The 10,151-nt window shown below is 54.5% G+C and overlaps 1 protein-coding gene across 1 annotated transcript; it reads right to left on the reverse strand.

Annotated features, from left to right (window-relative positions):
- Window positions 1-820: 820 nt before the first annotated feature.
- On the reverse strand, window positions 821-1,246 carry LOC138364984 (uncharacterized). The gene has a single exon (XM_069325075.1). It carries the CDS (start codon window positions 1,244-1,246, stop codon window positions 821-823), a length of 426 nt encoding a protein of 141 aa, XP_069181176.1.
- Between the last annotated feature and the right edge of the window lie 8,905 nt (window positions 1,247-10,151).

Below are 10,151 nucleotides of genomic sequence, written 5' to 3' on the forward strand. Positions count from 1 at the left end.
TGACAACAACATCGTCAACTTTAACAAGAACATCATCTTTAAGAAGTCAACCATGACAAAGGCAACATCAACAAAGTTAACCACGACAGAAGCAACATCAACAAAGTCAACCATGACAGAAGCAACATCAACAAAGTCAACCATGACAGAAGCAACATCAACAAAGTCAACCATGACAGAAGCAACATCAGCAAAGTCAACCATGACAGAAGCAACATCAACAAAGTCAACCATGACAGAAGCAACATCAGCAAAGTCAACCATGACAGAAGCAACATCAGCAAAGTCAACCATGACAGAAGTAAAGACAGTTGTCAACCAGTGGTTGTCCAAGAGAGGTGTTAATAATGTGCATGTTGTACAAAGTTTTTCCATGAGTGTTATCAATGTTGCACAGTGTTGCACAGTGTTGCACAGCGTTTGCTCGTTGCTTAACATCAACGTTTGTTTCGTCGATCGTCTAAGCAAAGGTACATTGCTCCACTTCTTCTCAAGACTCGGAATTTGGCTTTAATCTATATTTTTTCCCCCGTCCAACCCATTTTTGAGAAACATTTCCCCATTTTCTCCAACTCAGATCCTGGCAGCCGGAGTGAGAGGAGAGACGGGAGAAAACACAGTGTTGCAGTAACACAGTGTTGCAGTATCCGGTGCAATACTGAGGGTTGAGCACCCTCCCGGCCGCCAGCCGCCTCCTCGCTATGCCACACACATTCTTACTTTTTGCCCGCACGATATCGCTTCGCTGCGGAGGCTGACTCGCGCTTAACGACGGCAGCGGGAGTGTTGAAGCCCGTGTTGGGAGCGGCCCCGCTGGCGATCACTCAGCTCGGTGTGATGGATTCTTCTTCCTGTTCTTGTTCTTCTCCTCTGCCTGTTCTTGTTCTTCTCCTCTGCCTGCTCTTGTTCTTCTCCTCTGCCTGCTCTTGTTCTTCTCCTCTGCCTGCTCTTGTTCTTCTCCTCTGCCTGCTCTTGTTCTTCTCCTCTGCCTGCTCTTGTTCTTCTCCTCTGCCTGCTCTTGTTCTTCTCCTCTGCCTGCTCTTGTTCTTCTCCTCTGCCTGCTCTTGTTCTTCTCCTCTGCCTGCTCTTGTTCTTCTCCTCTGCCTGCTTTGTTTTGGTCATATTCATCTCCTTCGCCGAACTGTGCCTCTGCATTCTCTTGCACTGGTAAAATGTTCATCATCTTCATCAAGTTGTACTGCTGCATTTTCTTCTCATGGTCATGTTCATCACCTTCACCGTGCATCTCTACTGTTGCAACTTGTCATGGTCATGTTCAGCACCTTCACCGTGCATTTCTACTGTTGCAACTTGTCATGGTCATGTTGAGCACCTTCACCGTGCAGCTCTACTGTTGCAACTTGTCATGGTCATGTTGAGCACCTTCACCGTGCAGCTCTACTGTTGCAACTTGTCATGGTCATGTTCAGCACCTTCACCGTACAGCTCTACTGTTGCAACTTGTCATGGTCATGTTCAGCACCTTCACCGTACAGCTCTACTGTTGCAACTTGTCATGGTCATGTTGAGCACCTTCACCGTACAGCTCTACTGTTGCAACTTGTCATGGTCATGTTCAGCACCTTCACCGTACAGCTCTACAGTTCCAACTTGTCATGGTCATGTTTATCACCTTCACCGTACAGCTCTACAGTTCCAACTTGTCATGGTCATGTTGAGCACCTTCACCGTACAGCTCTACTGTTGCAACTTGTCATGGTCATGTTCAGCACCTTCACCGTACAGCTCTACAGTTCCAACTTGTCATGGTCATGTTTATCACCTTCACCGTACAGCTCTACAGTTCCAACTTGTCATGGTCATGTTCAGCACCTTCACCGTACAGCTCTACAGTTCCAACTTGTCATGGTCATGTTGAGCACCTTCACCGTACAGCTCTACTGTTGCAACTTGAAATCTTCCGCAGACGTGCTCGGGTAAACTTCAAAGAAGGAATGTGTAACCAGTTCTTAGGAAGAAGACCCGCTAAGCGGCAGGGATTAGGAACGACTTCATAATTAGTACTATTATGTACTCTATCTTAGGTTACTTTAGGTTAAGGTTACTTTAGGTTAAGGTTACTTAAGGTTTAGGATACTTTAGGTTAAGGTTACTTTAGGTTAAGGTTACTTAAGGTTAAGGGTACTTTAGGCTAAGGTTTCATTAACTATGGTTACGTTAATACGGCGTATTATGCACGTTAATGTGAAATTTGAAAACTATTTTAGCATGCCCAAGAAATCGATTTTCAGGAAAGCAAATTCTTCAAAGAAAACATTTCAGCATACATATTTTTAACCAACGATTTACATTATAATAACATTATAACTTGACAATAATATCTGTTTATGACATGTCAAGCGGGTCCGTGCCTGCCGTGGAGACCGCCTGCCGTGGAGACCGCCTGCCGTGGAGACCGCCTGCCGTGGAGACAGCCTGCCGTGGAGACAGCCTGCCGTGGAGACAGCCTGGCGTGGAGACCGCCTGCCGTGGAGACCGCCTGCCGTGGAGACAGCCTGCCGTGGAGACAGCCTGATGTGGAGACAGCCTGCCGTGGAGACAGCCTGCCGTGGAGACAGCCTGATGTGGAGACAGCCTGATGTGGAGACAGCCTGCCGTGGAGACAGCCTGATGTGGAGACAGCCTGATGTGGAGACCGCCTGCCGTGGAGGCAGCCTGATGTGGAGACAGCCTGCCGTGGAGACCGCCTGCCGTGGAGACAGCCTGGCGTGGAGACAGCCTGCCGTGGAGACCGCCTGCCGTGGAGACAGCCTGCCGTGGAGACCGCCTGCCGTGGAGACAGCCTGCCGTGGAGACCGCCTGCCGTGGAGACAGCCTGCCGTGGAGACAGCCTGCCGTGGAGACAGCCTGCCGTGGAGACCGCCTGCCGTGGAGACAGCCTGCCGTGGAGACAGCCTGCCGTGGAGACAGCCTGCCGTGGAGACAGCCTGATGTGGAGACAGCCTGCCGTGGAGACAGCCTGCCGTGGAGACAGCCTGCCGTGGAGACAGCCTGATGTGGAGACAGCCTGATGTGGAGACAGCCTGCCGTGGAGACAGCCTGCCGTGGAGACCGCCTGCCGTGGAGACAGCCTGCCGTGGAGACAGCCTGCCGTGGAGACAGCCTGATGTGGAGACAGCCTGCCGTGGAGACAGCCTGCCGTGGAGACAGCCTGCCGTGGAGACAGCCTGATGTGGAGACAGCCTGATGTGGAGACAGCCTGCCGTGGAGACAGCCTGATGTGGAGACAGCCTGCCGTGGAGACCGCCTGCCGTGGAGACAGCCTGCCGTGGAGACCGCCTGCCGTGGAGACAGCCTGCCGTGGAGACCGCCTGCCGTGGAGACAGCCTGCCGTGGAGACAGCCTGCCGTGGAGACAGCCTGATGTGGAGACCGCCTGCCGTGGAGACAGCCTGCCGTGGAGACAGCCTGCCGTGGAGACCGCCTGCCGTGGAGACAGCCTGCCGTGGAGACAGCCTGCCGTGGAGACAGCCTGCCGTGGAGACCGCCTGCCGTGGAGACAGCCTGATGTGGAGAGAGCCTGCCGTGGAGACAGCCTGCCGTGGAGACAGCCTGCCGTGAAGACAGCCTGATGTGGAGACAGCCTGATGTGGAGACAGCCTGCCGTGGAGACAGCCTGCCGTGGAGGCCGCCTGCCGTGGAGACAGCCTGCCGTGGAGACAGCCTGCCGTGGAGACAGCCTGATGTGGAGACAGCCTGCCGTGGAGACAGCCTGCCGTGGAGACAGCCTGCCGTGGAGACAGCCTGATGTGGAGACAGCCTGATGTGGAGAGAGCCTGCCGTGGAGACAGCCTGATGTGGAGACAGCCTGCCGTGGAGACCGCCTGCCGTGGAGACCGCCTGCCGTGGAGACAGCCTGATGTGGAGACAGCCTGCCGTGGAGACAGCCTGCCGTGGAGACCGCCTGCCGTGGAGACAGCCTGATGTGGAGACAGCCTGATGTGGAGACAGCCTGATGTGGAGACAGCCTGGCGTGGAGACAGCCTGCCGTGGAGACAGCCTGCCGTGGAGACCGCCTGCCGTGGAGACAGCCTGATGTGGAGACAGCCTGATGTGGAGACAGCCTGCCGTGGAGACCGCCTGCCGTGGAGACAGCCTGCCGTGGAGACCGCCTGCCGTGGAGACAGCCTGTCGTGGAGACAGCCTGATGTGGAGACAGCCTGCCGTGGAGACCGCCTGCCGTGGAGACAGCCTGCCGTGGAGACAGCCTGCCGTGGAGACAGCCTGATGTGGAGACAGCCTGCCGTGGAGACAGCCTGGCGTGGAGACAGCCTGATGTGGAGACAGCCTGCCATGGAGACAGCCTGCCGTGGAGACAGCCTGGCGTGGAGACAGCCTGGCGTGGAGACAGCCTGGCGTGGAGACAGCCTGCCATAGAGACAGCCTGCCATGGAGACAGCCTGCCGTGGAGACAGCCTGGCGTGGAGACAGCCTGGCGTGGAGACAGCCTGGCGTGGAGACAGCCTGCCATAGAGACAGCCTGCCGTTAACGGGATGGAAATTCTGCCGGAGTATTAGTGACAGAGTGCGGCTGGACAGTGAGTGACAGACTGCGGCTGGACAGTGACAGAGTGCGGCTGGACAGTGAGTGACAGAGTGCGGCTGGACAGTGAGTGACAGAGTGCGGCTGGACAGTGAGTGACAGAGTGTGGCTAGACAGTGAGTGACAGAGCGCGGCTAGACAGTGAGTGACAGAGTGCGGCTGGACAGTGAGTGACAGAGTGCGGCTGGACAGTGAGTGACAGAGTGCGGCTGGAGAGTGAGTGATAGAGTGCGGCTAGACAGTGAGTGACAGAGTGCGGCTAGACAGTGAGTGACAGAGTGCGGCTGGACAGTGAGTGACAGAGTGCGGCTGGAGAGTGAGTGACAGAGTGTGGCTAGACAGTGAGTGACAGAGTGCGGCTAGACAGTGAGTGACAGAGTGCGGCTGGACAGTGAGTGACAGAGTGCGGCTGGACAGTGAGTGACAGAGTGCGGCTCGACAGTGAGTGACAGAGTGCGGCTGGAGAGTGAGTGACAGAGTGCGGCTAGACAGTGAGTGACAGAATGCGGCTAGACAGTGAGTGACAGAGTGCGGCTGGACAGTGAGTGACATAGTGCGGCTGGACAGTGAGTGACAGAGTGTGGCTAGAGAGTGAGTGACAGAGTGCGGCTGGATAGTGAGTGACAGAGTGCGGCTGGACAGTGAGTGACAGAGTGCGGCTAGACAGTGAGTGACAGAGTGTGGCTAGAGAGTGAGTGACAGAGTGCGGCTAGACAATGAGTGACAGAGCGCGGCTAGACAGTGAGTGACAGAGTGCGGCTGGACAGTGAGTGACAGAGTGCGGCTGGACAGTGAGTGACAGAGTGCGGCTGGAGAGTGAGTGATAGAGTGCGGCTAGACAGTGAGTGACAGAGTGCGGCTAGACAGTGAGTGACAGAGTGCGGCTGGACAGTGAGTGACAGAGTGCGGCTGGAGAGTGAGTAACAGAGTGTAGCTAGACAGTGAGTGACAGAGTGCGGCTAGACAGTGAGTGACAGAGTGCGGCTGGACAGTGAGTGACAGAGTGCGGCTGGACAGTGAGTGACAGAGTGCGGCTCGACAGTGAGTGACAGAGTGCGGCTGGAGAGTGAGTGACAGAGTGCGGCTAGACAGTGAGTGACAGAATGCGGCTAGACAGTGAGTGACAGAGTGCGGCTGGACAGTGAGTGACATAGTGCGGCTGGACAGTGAGTGACAGAGTGCGGCTGGACAGTGAGTGACAGAGTGCGGCTAGACAGTGAGTGACAGAGTGCGGCTGGACAGTGAGTGACAGAGTGCGGCTGGACAGTGAGTGACAGAGTGCGGCTGGAGAGTGAGTGACAGAGTGCGGCTGGACAGTGAGTGACAGAGTGCGGCTAGACAGTGAGTGACAGAGTGCGGCTGGACAGTGAGTGACAGAGTGCGGCTGGACAGTGAGTGACAGAGTGCGGCTAGACAGTGAGTGACAGAGTGCGGCTAAACAGTGAGTGACAGAATGCGGCTAGACAGTGAGTGAGAGTGCGGCTGGACAGTGAGTGACAGAGTGCGGCTGGACAGTGAGTGACAGAGTGCGGCTGGACAGTGAGTGACAGAGAGCGGCTAGACAGTGAGTGACAGAGTGCGGCTGGACAGTGAGTGACAGAGTGCGGCTGGAGAGTGAGTGACAGAATGCGGCTGGACAGTGAGTGACAGAGTGCGGCTAGACAGTGAGTGAGAGTGCGGCTAGACAGTGAGTGACAGAGTGCGGCTGGACAGTGAGTGACAGAGTGCGGCTGGACAGTGAGTGACAGAGTGCGGCTGGACAGTGAGTGACAGAGTGCGGCTGGACAGTGAGTGACAGAGTGCGGCTGGACAGTGAGTGACAGAGTGCGGCTGGACAGTGAGTGACAGAGTGCGGCTGGAGAGTGAGTGACAGAGTGCGGCTGGACAGTGAGTGACAGAGTGCGGCTGGAGAGTGAGTGACAGAGTGCGGCTGGACAGTGAGTGACAAAGGACGGGCTCCTTCCATCTGTTGACATTCAATTAGAGAGATTATCCCCGGCCAAACACATCCGTGGAGCCCCGGTACCTCACCAGGTGGCCCGGTACTCAGAGCCCCGGTACCTCACCAGGTGGCCCGGTACTCAGAGCCCGGTACCTCACCAGGTGGCCCGGTACTCAGAGCCCCGGTACCTCACCAGGTGGCCCGGTACTCAGAGCCCGGTACCTCACCAGGTGGCCCGGTACTCAGAGCCCCGGTACCTCACCAGGTGGCCCGGTACTCAGAGCCCGGTACCTCACCAGGTGGCCCGGTACTCAGAGCCCCGGTACCTCATCAGGTGGCCCGGTACTCAGAGCCCGGTACCTCACCAGGTGGCCCGGTACCTCACCAGGTGGCCCGGTACTCAGAGCCCCGGTACCTAACCAGGTGGCCCGGTACTCAGAGCCCGGTACCTAACCAGGTGGCCCGGTACTCAGAGGACGCCCCCGGTACCTCACCAGGTGACCCGGTACTCAGAGCCCCGGTACCTTACCAGGTGGCCCGGTACTCAGATCCCCGGTACCTGACCAGGTGGCCCGGTACTCAGAACCCCGGTACCTCACCAGGTGGCCCGGTACTCAGAGAACGCCCCGGTACCTCACCAGGTGGCCCGGTACTCAGAGAACGCCCCGGTACCTCACCAGGTGGCCCGGTACCTCACCAGGTGGCCCAGTACCTTACCACGTGGCCCAGTACTCAGAGGACGCCCCGGTACCTCACCAGGTGGCCCGGTACTCAGAGAACGCCCTCGGTACCTCACCAGGTGGCCCGGTACTCACAGGACGCCCCGGTACCTCTCCAGGTGGCCCGGTACTCAGAGGACGCCCTCGGTACCTCACCACGTGGCCCGGTACTCAGAGGACGCCCCGGTACCTCTCCAGGTGGCCCGGTACTCAGAGGACGCCCTCGGTACCTCACCAGGTGGCCCGGTACTCACAGGACGCCCCCGGTACCTCATTTGAAAGTGTGTATGGAGTCAGCCTCAACCACATCACTGCCTAATGCATTCCATCCGTTAACTACTCTGACACTGAAAAAGTTCCTTCTAACGTCCATGTGGCTCATGTGGGTACTCAGTTTCCACCTGTGTCCCCTTGTTCGCGTCCCACCAGTGTTGAATAGTTTATCCTTGTTTACCCGGTCGATTCCCCTGAGGATTTTGTAGGTTGTGATCATGTCTCCCCTTACTCTTCTGTCTTCCAGTGTCGTAAAGTGCATTTCCCGCAGCCTTTCCTGGTAACTCATGCCTCTTAGTTCTGGAACTAGTCTAGTGGCATACCTCGGAACCTTTTCCAGCTTCGTCTTGTGCTTGACAAGGTACGGGCTCCATGGTGGGGCCGCATACTCCAGGATTGGTCTTAGATATGTGGTGTACAAGATTCTGAATGATTCCTTATACAGGATCCTCAAGGCAGTTCTGATGTTAGCCAGCCTTGCATACGCCGCAGATGTTATTATTTTTATATGGGCTTCAGGAGACAGGTTTGGTGTGATATCAACTCCTAGATTTTTCTCTCTGTCCTTTCATGAAGGACTTCATCTCCCATTCTACATCCTGTGTCTGGCCTCCTGTTTCCACTGCCTAGTTTCATTACCTTACATTTACTCGGGTTGAACTTTAGTAGCCATTTGTTGGACCATTCATTCATCTTGTATTCATCTTGTGAAGCCTCAAGCAATCCTCCTCTGTCTTAATCCTTCTCATAATTTTGGCGTCGTCAGAAAACATTGAGAGAAATGAATCTATACCCTCCGGGACTTCATTTACATATATCAGAAACAAGATAGGACCGAGTATCGATAGGACCCCTGTGGGACTCCACTGGTGACTTCACGCCAATCTGAGGTCTCACCCCTCACCGTAACTCTCTGCTTCCTATTGCTTAGGTACTTCCTTATCCACTGGAGCACCTTACCAGCTACACCTGCCTGTCTCTCCAGCTTATGTACCAGCCTCTTATGCGGTACTGTGTCAAAGGCTTTCCGACAATCCAAGAAAATGCAGTCCGCCCAGCCCTCTCTTTCTTGCTTAATTTTTGCCACTTGGTCGTAGAATTCTATTAAGTCAGTCAGGCAGGATTTACCCTCCCTGAACCCATGTTGGCGATTTGTCAGGAAGTCCCTTCTTTCCAGATGTACTCACCTGATTGTGCTTGCGGGGGTTGAGCTTTGGCTCTTTGGTCCCGCTAGGTTTTTTACTAGGTTTGTGTTACCAGGTTTTTTCTCACGATCTTCTCCATCACCTTGCATGGTATACAAATCAAGGACACTGGCCTGTAGTTCAATGCCTCTTGCCTGTCGCCCTTTTTGTATATTGGGACTACATTCGCCATCTTCTATATTAATGATAGGTCTCCCGTCTCCAGTGACCTACTATACACTATGGAGAGTGGCAAGCAAAGTACCTCTGCAAACTCTTTCAGTACCTATGGCGAGATCCCGTCTGGACCAACAGCCTTTCTAACATCCAGCTTAGCAGGTGTCTCTTGATCTCCTCTCTCGTAATTTCGAACCCATCCAAGACCACTTGGTTTACTTCCCCTTCTCGTAGCACAGTTACCTCACCTTGTTCTATTGTGAAGACCTCCTGGAACTCTTGTTGAGTTCTTCACACACCTCTTTGTCATTCTCTGTATACCTATCCTCGCCTGTTCTTAGTTTCATTACCTGTTCTTTCACTGTCGTTTTCTCCTGATGTGACTGTTATCTTCTTGAGGTTATCTTGAGATGATTTCGGGGCTTTTTAGTGTCCCCGCGGCCCGGTCCTCGACCGGGCCTCCACCCCCAAGAAGCAGCCCGTGACAGCTGACTAACACCCAGGTACCTATTTTACTGCTAGGTAACAGGAGCATAGGGTGAAAGAAACTCTGCCCATTGTTTCTCGCCGGCGCCTGGGATCGAACCCAGGACCACAGGATCACAAGTCCAGTGTGCTGTTCGCTCGGCCGACCGGCTCCCTGTGGAGTAGCTTTGGTTCGGTCTTGACTTTGTTTGCTATACCATTTTCATAATTTTTCTCTGCTTCTCTTCTCATCCTAACCTACTCATTCCTAGTTCTCTGGTATCTCTCTCTGCTTTCTGGTTTTCTGTTATTCCGGAAGTTCCTCCACGCCCTTTTGTTCAGGTCCATACATGCCCTATTATACCATGGATTCTTCTTTTGCTTCTCGGATTTTTCCCTTTGGGCCGGGATGAACCTGTTTGCTGCCTCCTGACACTTTGGGTGACATAGTCCATCATATCTTGTGCAGACTTAGCTCTAAGGTCTGTGTCCCAAGGTATTTCCCTTAGGACGCTTCTCATCTCCTCATAATTCCCCTTTCGGTATGCCAGGCTTTTGTTTCCTAGTTATTTTGGGGGAGATAATTCCCAGCTCTACCAGGTACTCAAAGATCAATACATTGTGATCACTCATGCCCAAGGGGACTGCCATCTTAACTTCCCTTATATCCCACTTATTTAGGGTAAATATCAGATCGAGCACAGCTAGTTCATCTTCTCCTCTCATTCTTGTTGATTCCTTGCTGTGCTGGCTTAGAAAGTGCCTTGTTGCCACGTCCAACAGCTTAGCTCTCCATGTTTCTGGTCCTCCATGCGAGTCTCTGTTCTC

The sequence above is a fragment of the Procambarus clarkii genome, chromosome 15 (genome assembly GCF_040958095.1).
Source record: "Procambarus clarkii isolate CNS0578487 chromosome 15, FALCON_Pclarkii_2.0, whole genome shotgun sequence".
Taxonomy (NCBI): Eukaryota; Metazoa; Arthropoda; class Malacostraca; order Decapoda; family Cambaridae; genus Procambarus; species Procambarus clarkii.